Consider the following 13,951-nt stretch of genomic DNA (forward strand, 5'->3'; position numbering starts at 1 on the left):
TACAAAATAATCTTAAGGACACTTTCATGTGTCTTGAGTCTGCTAGCAATCAATTCCAAGAGAATGGAAGATCAAGAGAATGAGAAAATTTACCTCTATCTACTTTCTGCACACCATTGCTAATTATAACAGCCTCCAACAAGTGCCCCAAGTCATATTTTGCTAACTAAAAACAAGGAAGCAAACTCAAATGCTTCATGGAGTTTCAGTTGCCTGCTTATTTTTGTTGCCCTTTTCTGCACATTTTTCAATCGTGTGGAATCTGAAGGACCTCCTCCTATTGCCTTAACCTGCCTGAACCCTTTGTTCCTCATCAGCATTATTCTCCACCAGATCCCCTCCAAACATACCCGTGTGTGCATATTATCTCAGTTGGCCAGGTTTCTGTTGGACCATGAAATCCACATGTGGAAAGCTCTCCTCGGAAAAGTTTGCTTGCTTCCAAGCCTGTTTTTTTCCTTAGGGTCTGGCAAACATAAAAAAAAAAAATGCAAAGGCATTCTAGTTTGTTTCACAGATGGATTTAATTGTATCTTTATGACTTTTCCTGAGCTTTATCTGCTGCATGTTCTCCCACCCCAGAACCTGTACAAACCATAGGTTACTTTTATATGCAACAATGTGTGAGAATTACCCTTAAGAGTACACTAATAATAATAATAATAATAATAATTTATTTATATCCCACCCTCCCCAGCCAAAGCCGGGCCCAGAGCGGATAACAACAGTAAAATGATACAACATTCTAAAATCATTTCATTATAAAATCAGTTCAAATCAGATTAATGGCAACCATTGGGCTAGAGTTCTGTGAGGATTGCCAAAGGAGGGGGTCAGGCTGTGCCCTGGCCAAAGGCCAGGTGGAACAGCTCCGTCTTGCAGGCCCTGCAGAAAGATGTCAAGTCCCACAGGGCCCTAGTCTCTTGTGACAGAGCATTCCACCAGAAAAAGCCCTGGCTCTGGCTGAGGTCATCCCAACCTCTCTGTGGCCCGGGACCTCCAAGATGTTTTAGTTTGAAGACCGTAAGGTCCTCCGTGAGACATACCAGGAGAGGCGGTCCCATAGGTACGAGGGTCCTAGGCCATATAGGGCTTTAAAGGTTAAAACCAGCACCTTAAACTTGATCCTGTACTCCATCGGGACCCAGTGCGGCTGGTATAGCACTGGGTGAATGTGATCCCACAGTGAGGACCCTGTAAGGAGTCTCGCCGCAGCATTCTGCACCTGCTGGAGTTTCTGGGTCAGTCTCAAGGGCAGCCCCACATAGAGCTAGTTACAATAATCCAGTCTGGAGGTGGCCGTCGCGTGGATCACAGTGGCTAGGTCAGGGCAAGAGAGGTAAGGAGCCAACTTCTTAGCTTGGTAGAGATGGAAAAATGCCGCCTTTGTTATAGCTGCAATCTGCGCCTCCATGGAAAGGGAGGTGTCGAAGATTACACGCAAACTCTTAACAGACGCTGCTGGCACTAACTGCACCCCCACAAGAGATGGGAGTTGCCCCCCCCAATCCCATATCGTCTCGACCCAGCCAAAGGACCTCTGTCTTTGAAGGATTTAACTTCAACCAGCTCCCATGTAACCATCCAACCACAATTCCAAACATCTGATCAGTGTGTCTGGGGCCGATTCAGGATGGCCATCCATCAACAGACAGAGTTGGGTGTCATCAGCATACTGATAGCAGCCCAACCCAAAACTCTGGACAAGCTGGGCGAAGGGGCACATAAAGATGTTGAAAAGTATCGGGGAGAGTATCGCACCCTGCAGCACTCCACACACCAAGGAGTGGTGCGATGACAGTTCCCCCCCAAGCGCCATCCTCTGTCCCTGACCAGAGAGAAACGAGTGTAGCCACTGATGGACTGTTCCCTGGATCCCCACGTTGGCGAGACAGTGGTCCAGGAGTTCGTGATCGACCATGTCAAAGGCTGCTGACAGGTCTAAAAGAATCAGCAGCCCCGCCCCACCTTGATCCAGCTGCCTACGAAGATCATCTGTTAGGGCAACCAGAGTCATCTTAGTCCCATGACCAGAGCGGAAGCCGGATTGGAATGGGTCCTTTGATGATGTTAATCAAGGAGTTTTCAAACTGCTTTTATGGTTGAATTGTTCTTATTTATTGGTTTTATTATTCTAAATTACACATCACCTTTGGAGTCTTCCACTGTAGTTTATACATTCACAAAAATTGCCCCCCCCCCGGTGACTCACATTTCCCCCACAGCTATTGCATGCTGAGTCAATGTTTTCTTCAAGACATCTATCTCAGCTATGATGGTATATTATTTCCTGGTTAGTCACTGCCAGCTTAGGTCCCATCGGTATATATTAATGTTAGGACTTTTTGCCCTGATGTGGATGTGACCCATGCATAAATTATCTATGTCTCCCAGTTAGACTGGGGAAAAGTTTCTTCAAATCTTACGAAACACATATAAAACACTTTGTTGTTTTGTTGTTTTTCTGTGCTTTCTACAGGAGGAAGCACTTTGCACATATGGATAATCAAACCCACATCACGGAGTTCATCCTCTTAGGCTTCTCCAGTGATCCAAAGCTCCAGATCTTACTCTTTGCAATCTTCCTGTTGATTTATTTGATAACTCTGTCTGGCAACCTAGCCATCATTTTGGCTATAAGAATGGATGCTAATCTTCACACTCCCATGTATGTCTTCCTTTCTCATTTGGCTTCCCTTGATATTGCTTTTTCTTCTGTTACAGTTCCTAAAATGTTAGAAGACTTCCTTTCAGCCAGAAAAGCAATCACCGTTGATTGTTGTTTTACCCAGGTCTTCTTTGTCATGGCACTTTCAGTGGGAGAGGGTCTCCTCCTCTCTGTGATGGCGTATGATCGGTACACAGCCATCTGTCACCCCTTGCATTATAACGTGATGATGAGCAAACGGGTCTGTTCGCAGCTGGTGTGCAGTGCGTTGCTCACTGGCTTTCTCTATGCTCTACTGAACACCCTTCTGCTAACAACTCTGCACTTCTGCAGGGCCAATGTAATCCATCACTTCAGCTGTGAAGCCCCACAACTGTTCAAACTTTCCTGTAGCAGCACTTTTGCAAACCAAATGGTGATTTTCACCCTTGGTTCATTTTTAGGGATGGGGGCTCTCTTCATCACACTGGCTTCCTATATTCACATCATCTCCACTGTCTTGAGGATACACTCCATCGAAGGGAAACGCAAGGCTTTTTCCACTTGCACATCTCACGTGACAGTTGTTGTGCTATACTATGGAACAATTTTCTTCAGGTACTTGAAGCCAACCTCAAAGAACTCTCAGGATCAGGAAATGGCTCCCTCTGTCATTTACTTTATTGTGATACCCATGTTAAACCCCATGATCTACAGCCTCCGTAACCAAGAAGTGAAGAGAGCGCTACACAATATGGCGTGCAGAAAATTTAACAAATGAAGATATTTAATTCTTTTTCAAAGTTCATGTAGTTGGTGTTTTCAAATGACAAACTGGCATTTGCTCACCAAATACATTTTGAGAAGCACCTTCTGTCTTCTACCTGTAGCACAGAGCATCTCCTTTGCATGCAGAAGGTCTTAGGTTCAATCCCTGACATCACCAGGTGAGGCTGGGAGAGCCTCCAGTCTTATATGCAAAGTATACATATAAATCAATATAAGAATGTAAACAAAAATGCATTATTGCACAGGAAAATGCTTTGCTGGGGGAGGGAAAATAAGTCTATATTTGAGAAAATCACATATAACAATTAAATGGGGAGAGATTTATGCTACCATGCTGGTGAATTTTCATGAGACACTGTTGTTGTTTTTCCATCAAAAACTGATGTGACTATATGGAAAACAAAATCAAAGTTTGGAGAAAATGAGAAACTGGTAGAAACTGAATTTTATGTATTCCCTCATTCCTAGCTGCTAGTCAAGGTATAAAATACTAAACTAGATTAAGCTCCCTTGCACATAATCTGATTATGAATGAGAAGTGTTATCTACTGTGTCAGTGAGATCTGGGTGGGTGAGCAGGGTAGAGTTATCTTACTGAGCTGTGGCCCCCTGGGTACTCAGTGCAGCTTCTGGGTTGGGGAAGGGGAGTTGCTGTAATCTATAGAGATTCCATCTCTCTCACCAGGCTCCCTGTCCAGTTTAGGAGCAGGCAGTGGGAACCTAGCATGTGTGTTCCTGATATTGGGCAATTAGGACAGATTATGGATTGTGCTGGTTTACTGGCCACCTCACTGCCCAGCAGTTTCCCTGCCTGCGCTGACAGAGCTGGTCTCAGAGGTGGTGTTGGGTTCTGCTGGTTCTGGGGGACTTTAACATCCATGGCGAGGCAGCTGGCTCTGTAGTGGCTCAGGACTTAATGGCTGCTATGATGACAATGGGGCTATCCCAACGTGTCACTTGCCCAACACATGTGGCAGGCCACACTCTGGACCTTTTTGGTCAACTGGGCAGCAAGAGGGAGATCTGAAAGTGGGGAACATTGACATCAGTCCCTTGCCATGGTCAGATCATTTCCTGTTGAGCCTTAGGCTTCCTGCACCTTTTCCCCTTTGAATAGGTGGAGGACCTAAATGGTTGGACTGCCCTCTGAGGCTGATGGATCCAGTAGGCTTCCAGGTGACTCTGGGGGATTTTCTGGCTCATATGACTGGCACTACTGTTGAAATCCTGGCCAACCTCTGGAATATCTAGCCATTGACACAATCATTTCTGAGCACCTGCTCCAGAGCTTAGGGCAAGGAAACAAGCTGGGAGATGGCTCTCATGCAAGTGGAGGAAAGATCTGGCTGAATGCAAGATGGTGTGAGCATATTACATTGATTCTGGCCCAACTGCACTGGCTGCTGATTAGTTTCTGGGCCGAATTCTAAGTGCTGGTTTTGACCTATAAACCTTAAATGGTTCAGGATTGCAATACCTCAAGGACCACCTCTCCCCCATGAACTGACCTGGACCCTATTATAGTCATCTGAGGCCCTTCTTCATGTGCCTCCATGAGAAGTCCAGAGGGGGGCAAGGCAAGAATGGGCCTTTTCTTTGGTGGTGGTTACCAGTTTGTGGAATTTTGCATCAGAAAAATACTATATAAGCAGATAAAACCAACACCCAACACCCACTGACAGGAACAGTGAATTCATTTCTCCTTCAGCCTATTTTTGTTCCATGTCCATTTCAAATGTGCTCTACCGGGGGGGCCACTAGGGGGCGCATCGGAAGATGGCTGACAATAACATCTCTGCGACCCACACGAGGTAATTTGGTGGCTATGATGGGAATTTGTGGGGATGGGGGCACTAGGCACAAAGCCCTCCTGTGGGATTCCAGTGCTCCTGGACGCCGTCCCTGATCCGCGCCACTAGCTGCAAGAACTTCAAAAGAAACAATTTGGATGAAGGAATGCACATATTTCAAGGAAGGAGGGGGAATAAAGACTGCTAACAGAAGAGATCTCTGGTAAAACAAGACAAGAATAAATCATGAGAAGATACGCCAAGATTCGGTATGGCAAATGACTGATGGGGGAGTGGGAAAAAACCTTTCCTTTCTTTTCTTATGTGATTAAACAAGAATCCCCCCCCCCTTACGAGTCAGAAATGTCATTTTAAGGACTTAAGCTGTGGATTTAAGGCTGTGTGGAGATAAACTTTCAAACCAAAGCATGTTTTAAGAAGAGCGTGGAATGTATAAGAGCTTTGGAATGACGCAGTTAAAAATGCCGTCGCCATATTGGGAAGATCTGTCGGAGGTCTTGAGTCTGGGAGGAGAAAGAGAAAAATAGAGCTGTTTTTATATTGTGGGTGAAACTCCTCAGAGCGACTTAAGAGCGACAGTTTTACGAGATTAACGATGGAAAGAGCTATGTTATCTATGAAGGCGATGATATATGGAAACCATCTTGATTTGAGGATTGGAAGAACGGAAAAATTCACACAGGATCATTATTGGTGTTTATCAGCTTAAGGAGACTATCAGAAGAGATCATAAAGAAAAAAGAGAAAATATATGAACAAGATGTGATGTGGAAACAGCAAGATAAGACTGGATAGAATTATGAGCTCTGTTTGGACTGATTTGGACATTAACGCAGTAGTAAGAAGATGATCAGAATCCACCTTCGGATCTTGAAATATGGGTCCCCCCAACAAAATTTAAAAATCGGCTTTGTAATTCGGAATTTATGTGATGTGATTTAATTTGATTTGATTGGCCGGTTAATAAAAATTATTTAAAAAATCAAATGTGCTCTACCATAGGTCTGTCCAGTCCTAGATTTTGTGGATGTTTTTTAAGTGTTTGTATGTACACATGTGCATGCGCACGCACACACACACACAGAGAGAGAGTTTGTACACACTTTCCTCTAAAGTATTTATTTTGTATACACCCTCCCACTAAAATACACATTTTTGTATGCTTTAAAAAACAAACAAACTTAAGACTGTATTTCTAAATTTAGAGAAGTACCGTATTTTTCGCCCTATAGGACGCACTTTTTCCCCTCCAAAAATGAAGGGGAAATCTGGGTGCGTCCTATGGGGCGAATGCAGGCTTCGCGGACCTCTCCGCAAACAGCAGGAACGCTCCCGCTGCTGGCGGAGAGGTGCCTGCATGCGGAAGCCTGCGCGCGCTGAGCTCAGCGCGCCCAGGCTTCGCGGACCTCTCCGCTAGCAGCGGGAGCGCTCCCGCTGCTGGCGGAGACGTGCCTGCATGCCGAAGCCTGCGCGCGCTGAGCTCAGCGCGCCCAGGCTTCGCGGACCTCTCCGCTAGCAGCGGGAGCGCTCCCGCTGCTGGCGGAGACGTGCCTGCATGCCGAAGCCTGCGCGCGCTGAGCTCAGCGCGCCCAGGCTTCGCGGACCTCTCCGCTAGCAGCGGGAACGCTCCCGCTGCTGGCGGAGACGTGCCTGCATGCCGAAGCCTGCGCGCGCTGAGCTCAGCGCGCCCAGGCTTCGCGGACCTCTCCGCTAGCAGCGGGAGCGCACCCGCTGCTGGCGGAGAGGTGCCTGCAAGCCGAAGCCTGCGCGCGCTGAGCTCAGCGCGCCCAGGCTTCGCGGACCTCTCCGCTAGCAGCGGGAACGCTCCCGCTGCTGGCGGAGAGGTGCCTGCATGCGGAAGCCTGCGCGCGCTGAGCTCAGCGCGCCCAGGCTTCGCGGACCTCTCCGCTAGCAGCGGGAGCGCTCCCGCTGCTGGCGGAGAGGTGCCTGCATGCGGAAGCCTGCGCGCGCTGAGCTCAGCGCGCCCAGGCTTCGCGGACCTCTCCGCTAGCAGCGGGAGCGCTCCCGCTGCAGGCGGAGAGGTGCCTGCATGCCGAAGCCTGCGCGCGCTGAGCTCAGCGCGCCCAGGCTTCGCGGACCTCTCCGCTAGCAGCGGGAGCGCTCCCGCTGCTGGCGGAGAGGTGCCTGCATGCGGAAGCCTGCGCGCGCTGAGCTCAGCGCGCCCAGGCTTCGCGGACCTCTCCGCTAGCAGCGGGAACGCTCCCGCTGCTGGCGGAGAGGTGCCTGCATGCGGAAGCCTGCGCGCGCTGAGCTCAGCGCGCCCAGGCTTCGCGGACCTCTCCGCTAGCAGCGGGAGCGCTCCCGCTGCTGGCGGAGAGGTGCCTGCATGCCGAAGCCTGCGCGCGCTGAGCTCAGCGCGTCCAGGCTTCGCGGACCTCTCCGCTAGCAGCGGGAGCCAGCACTGGGCTCCCACGGCTTGCAGAGAGCTGCCTGTTTGGGGGCTGGGGTCGGGGGAAGCTCGGGCTTCCCCAACCCCGCGCCTGGGGGGGAAATAATTTTTTTCCTTTATTTCCCCCCCAAAAAACTAGGTGCGCCTTATGGGACGGTGCGTCCTATAGGGCGAAAAATACGGTACATAACTCACTTGATACATGTTTACAAGTCTGGGACCAGCACAAACCTCTTTGTTTTAAACTGCAGATTGAACAATTCCCCCCTCCATTTCTTTTCCTACTAGATCTGTCCATACCATGTTCAGAAATTACAGAAAGAGGCTTCTACTTAAGCCTCAGCAGGAGACGAACACAGGGAAGAACATGCCCATAGCACAGTAGGAATCTAAATAAAGGAGCTATGCTCATCCCTAACACAATAGAACTTCACCAAATATAAAATGAGTAATCACACATGAAAGTTCCTGACATGATGCAAGTGACAACAACTAATTCTAGTTAATAATAAGAAAAAGTGGTTGGCTATGCTATTCAGTTCTGTTGATGGTGGGCAAAGGGTTACAATTTACCTTTTTCCCATCACATAAAAATGAACATGTATGTGTTCACTGCCATCAACTTTTGAATATTTATTTGCTATTATCAAAATAGAAATTGATTATTTAATCTTCACTAAAGAAAAGGATATTTGGGCTTTCTGCCTCAGACATCAAAATAAACTGGGAGAAAAAATGATATCTGAGAATGCTTTTTCACACATATCATACTCTCCAATGCAACATGGGCCCAAACTGGGACATCTCCTGGGTCTGCACTCCTGCTTCAGTCATGGACCTCGAAAAATTATTATTTTCAGGCTCAGCATCCCAAAATGCACATTTTGGAGCACTGTGTGAGGTCATGGATCTGAAAACACACATTTTGGGGGCACTGTGTGAGATTGTGGTCTAGAAAAAATGTTGTTTGGCTGAGGGAGATCTTGACTCTAAATCGTGCAAGAGTATGGCGCCCAAAATGGCCACCATGCTCTTGTGGAGGAAAATGGGATGTCCCAGTTTTTCAGGGACAGTTGATGGGTATGACACTCTCTCCAGCATACTTCTTCCAGCAAATGAAAATTGAAAAGGTCCAAGGATATTTCTCAATGAGAAAATAAATAAATAAATCTATCTGTGCCATTCAGCATTAGTGAGGGGCGCTGAGATTTTGGGCAGGGCACTTGTGCTACAGAAAGCTTTTCTTAAAGCTCCCTTGACCTCTTGATTTCTCAGACAGTAAATGAATGGGTTCAGCATTGGGGTGACAATGGTGTATATGACAGAAACCAATTTGTTTAGATCAAAAGGGTGGATCCTCTTTGGTCTTGCATACATGAAGAGAGTGGCTGAGAAGAAGATGGTGACCACAGTGAGGTGAGCAGCACAAGTAGAGAAGGCCTTCTTCCTGCCTTGGACAGTTGGGATACGCAAAATGGTACCAATGATACACACATAGGAAACTGTTGTAACTGAGAGTGGGACCAGCAGAATTATCAATGCCAAGACAAAGTCCACTATTTCAGCCACTGTCATATCCTCACATGCCATATTTAGCAAAGGTGAAATGTCACAGAAGAAGTGGTTGATGATGTTAGGGCCACAAAAGGGTAGGCGAGATATAAATAGAACCTTCAGCATTGAGGCGAAGAAGCCAGTTAGCCACGAACCCACAGCTAACTGCAAGCAAAGGCGCTGGGTCATGATGGTTGGATAGCGCAGTGGATTGCAGATGGCCACATATCTATCATATGCCATTACAGCAAGAAGGATACACTCTGTACATATGAGAGAGCTGAAAAAGTAGAGCTGTGTCATGCATCCTTCAAATGAGATGGACTTGTCTTCCACCAGGCAGTTGACCAATAGTTTTGGGACAATAACACAGATGTACCACGTCTCCAGGAAGGAGAGGTTGCTGAGGAAGAAATACATAGGTTTGTTAAGCTGAGGATTGATTTTGATCACAACAATGATAATTGTGTTCTCCAGGAGTGTCAGGATGTAGGCCACAAGGAATATCACGAACAGAAGCACTTGCAGTTCCATGGTGGTTGGAAATCCAAGTAGGATGAATTCCCGGACAACACTCTTATTCTTATGGTCCATGGATCTACAGCAACAGAAAAGAAAATAGGATGGACGAGAGGGAAAACAGAAAAAAATAGGCATGATGCATCCTTTTCACTTTGACATCCACAGAGCTCAACTGCCTTGTTTCGCAATTTCTTTTACTCTGAAGCTTTGTAGCTCATTCTAGAGTCTTCCAAGATTGGTTACGTTACAAAATTATTTGGAGATTCATCAGAAGAGCACTAAATTATGCTTCAGTTTTTAGCATTCTTGCCTTTAATTTCCTGGATAATTTTCAGAAAATATCCGTCTCATCTTGTTTAATTATTTTGGACTAAATTGGTGTTTAGGGGTTGATGCTGTTAAATAGGTTGATTTGATTAATTTTGTTTCATGGTTAAGTTGGTCACATTGTTGACAGGGAGGTGCAGGAAAGGTTAAGGTTAGATAAGGTATCAGGTGAGCACCCTGGGCACCTTTGACCACGAAGGTCATTTGCAAAGGCCAGTTGTTGTAGGTTGTGAGGCCCTTAAGCTGGATGTGAAGCATTCTTTTTTTAAAAAAAAAAAAGTTTTCATTTCATTTTAATACACCACATACAAAAAGAAAATATGAAGATACACAGATATCCATCACCTAACAATTAAGAAAGAAAGAAGGAAAGATACAAAACAACGGCAACACCAATACATTGAATATTGCTCACAATACATTTAACATAAAAATGACTTTTTCCTATGTAGCTGACTTCCTGTCTACTCCTTACTTCTATTTCTCATCTGTTATTCAGTACCATATTATAGCATATTTTGGCTTTAATGTTATTTATTCTATCCTAGGTTTTCCATCAGATTTAAAACTCCTACTAAGTTATTCAAATGCTGTTACAGACTTCAAACTGTCATTGCTATTTTTCAAATAAATTTTAAGACTTCCCATTTTGTGGTAAATACTTCCTTTGATTTCTTTCTTTCTGATAACTAGTCTAATTCTGCATATTCAATCATTTTTTGAATCCACTGTGATCTAGAAGGGACTTTATCACTTTTACAGTTTGTCACAATGAGTATTTTTGCTGCAACCATAGCATAGAGGAAAAAGTTTTTTTGCTTTTTTAGGGGTGTCCAAATCTGTGATTCCTAGTAGGTAAGCTTCTGGTTTTTTGCTGTAAAATATTTTAAACATTTTTTTCCAGTTTGGAATGGATATCCTCCCAGAACACCTTGATTTCTTTATATTGCCACCACATGTGATATAGGTTTTTCTTTACACCTCTAACAATTGCTTGGTAGACTTTTATACATTTTGGAGAGCTTCCAAGGGGTTATATACTACCGATGTTGCATTTTAAGGAAGTTCTATCTTAAAGCACAACAAGATGTAAATTTCCAATTTGTTTTCCACAAATGTTCCCACTGTCACATGGCCTTGTGCCCATTTAACCATGGCTGCAGTGACCTCCTGGATATGAAGCATTCTTGAAGCTCACCTGCCACATCTACACAGAGTTCTGAAGCCCAGGAATGAAGAAGGAAGATCCCCCTACTGACCATAAGGTGTGTCCCAGTTTTTGGGGCCTAGCCTTCTTATGCCACTTAGAATTGGCAGGGTTTGTCTCACCCAATGCTGAAGTTAGAATCCCATTCTTCTCATTTGCCCTATAGATATAGTTTAAATAAAATGTGGTCCTAGTCCAACCCATCACTTATATCTCACTTCTTCATTCCTGGGTCATATCACAAATTATATTGTGCTTAGAGAAGGTGAGGGGATGGTGTCAAAGAAGTGATTCTGATCAATATGAAAAATCCTAACTGGATATGGGAATCATTTGAAACGCCTGTTCTGTGCTTATACCTTCTTAATTTGAAATGGGCCATCAGCACAAATCTTACATGCCACTTTTGAAGGAACCTTATATTCTATATTATATTTAAACAAAGCCTGAGGTGCTTTCAGACAGCAGATTTTCAAAACCAGTGGACCTTTGAGCACGTCAGTAGAAGAGTAACACCTCTTAGTGGTGCTAAGTTCTACTTCTGTTTTCATCCCACAATATTCTGTGTCATGTGGAAGGCAGAGGACAGATTTAACTTTAAAGCTGCAATCCTATACAAGGCTGTAGTCCCATTCATTGGACGTAAGTCCCAATGAAATCAGTGGCACTTATTTCCACCTTTCCCCTGATGGGACTCAAGGCAGATTACATATAAAAACAACATCCACTAAAAATAGGAAAAAAATCAAGTTAAAATATCAATTAAACATTGATAGCACTAATATATATATTTATATACATATAAAAAATCTGTTTAATACATACCAGTAATTACACTAAAAACAGCACAGCACCTTACATGCAATAACACCTATAGAAACTATTCTCCCAAACTCTGTTCATTAATTTTGATTGCATTTTATGGCTACAAGTCTTCCACATGAGAATTTACCAAACCTTGATTATTATTATTTAATTCTATGAAAATGCATTCTTAAAAAAAAAAAAAAAAATCACTCAAATTTGAACATGACATACAGTTTGTCTGAGATTTGTGTTCATTAAAATATCCATCTTTCCACATTGTAAAATGTGGGACAAATAATGCATTTCCTGAAATCTAGAGGTATATTATAATTGTTGAAGAAACCATCTTCTTTCAGATATACAAAAGCTGAAACTAAGAAATGCAATGGAATGTGAAGTTCCTCGCTTCCCACCTTACTGCATGAGTTTTTTTCTTTATTATTACTTGCAGATAAAATTTCTGCTACATTTCAGTAACATAACTGTTTCTCCTTAGAAAGGAGATGGGAAGATTTTCAGAAGTGGAAGACAAGGGGGCTTTAATTTCTGCAGTGTTATGAAAAGTTGTATTTCAGGATATTAATTCCAGCAGAGGGAGATACTGATTCCTTTCCAGAGTTCTGTAACTGAAAGATCAGCACACATCTACCCCAAAAGAGTAGCAATCTTGCATCACATTTGAAAGCAGAGTTTGTACTATTTAGGAAATGTTTTCAAAAGCTTCGCTGTGTATGCCAATATTCTTGTGCAGAGATTAATTACCTCACAGAATTGGGGCTAATTTATATGTGCATTTCCCATTTTAGCATTACTTTCCTCATCAACATCATTTAATGCATATAAAGTGGTTTACAAAGTATAAAAACCAATTGCACAGAGATTAAAATGTGAAATACATCTCCCCTTAAACATACTTCCTTTTTAAAGTGCTAAAACTAATGCAGGACATTTTCTATTTTTAAAAACAAACAAACAAACAAACAAATAAACCCCAAAATAAACAAAATAAGCCAGTTGCATCATTTACCTGATCTACATGTGAACTTCAGCGAATATTTCATCATATGCTGGATGGTACCTTTTGGTTAAATTTTGAGCAAGTCAATTTTCTGTTTTTCTTTTAACTTAGAGCTTCTGTGAAGACAACTTGGAACTGTGTTGGATCAAAGAAAAGGCTAATCCAGCAAGACGTTATGCTGAAAAATTTATGCAGCCTTACCAAAATCATAAGAATTCTCAGAAGAGCAATGCTGCTTGAACTGCCTTGGTGTATAAGTTATCCTGCTAACAAGGGATATCAAGGGAGCTAAATACTCAGGAACTGGCTCGTAGAATGCCATCGCAAATGCAACTGACAGGATAATAGCTCAGAGTTATACAGTACTTTATTACTTGACTTCTACACACCATGAAATGTGTAAACAAGATGTTATTGTAATTTATACTGTTCTGAAGCATGAATGTACTTTAAGAAATTAAAACCTGTGTCCATTCACATGGTCAAAACTGTGTAAATTAAGGATTTGAGATTTTTATTCTTGATCTACAGCTCTTATTTATTTAAGTTCATAAGCTCAAGGTATTTTCAGCATGTACCCTTGTTCCCTACATCCAGGGGGTGCCAGCTCCTGGGGACCAAGTGCTCCTCCCCTATATTTTTGGGGTAAGGGCCGTGGCTGCCAGATGTCCTAAAAGCGCAGAGCCGAAGTATGGAGCTGAGTGCAGCATGTCCCCAGTGGCTGGCTCCTCCTTCTCCTGCCATGGAGGGGAAGAAGGGTTGAAGCAGCCTCCTGTCAGTGCTAGTGTCAGGAAGAGGCAGAGGAGGAGCTGGCCATTGATTCACAGGACTGCCACATTCGACTCCACCTTCCGACATC

General features: G+C 44.1%; 3 protein-coding genes across 3 annotated transcripts in view; 2 read left to right on the plus strand and 1 right to left on the minus strand.

Moving 5' to 3' along the window:
* Positions 1–13,951, plus strand: part of LOC310662094 (vomeronasal type-2 receptor 26-like) — a gene marked incomplete at both ends in the record, with an annotated part of 371,804 nt that overhangs the window by 221,036 nt on the left and 136,817 nt on the right. The window lies entirely within an intron of this gene.
* LOC310662521 (olfactory receptor 5F1-like) lies at positions 2,499–3,428 on the plus strand (the record flags this gene model as incomplete). The annotated part of the gene is made up of 1 exon (XM_083409457.1): positions 2,499–3,428. One exon carries the CDS (start codon positions 2,499–2,501, stop codon positions 3,426–3,428), a length of 930 nt encoding a protein of 309 aa, XP_083265583.1.
* Positions 8,828–9,805, minus strand: LOC310662522 (olfactory receptor 6B1-like; the record flags this gene model as incomplete). The annotated part of the gene is made up of 1 exon (XM_083409458.1): positions 8,828–9,805. One exon carries the CDS (start codon positions 9,803–9,805, stop codon positions 8,828–8,830), a length of 978 nt encoding a protein of 325 aa, XP_083265584.1.

Source organism: Podarcis tiliguerta (genome assembly GCF_965153285.1).
Source record: "Podarcis tiliguerta genome assembly, chromosome: 13".
Lineage (NCBI taxonomy): Eukaryota > Metazoa > Chordata > Lepidosauria > Squamata > Lacertidae > Podarcis > Podarcis tiliguerta.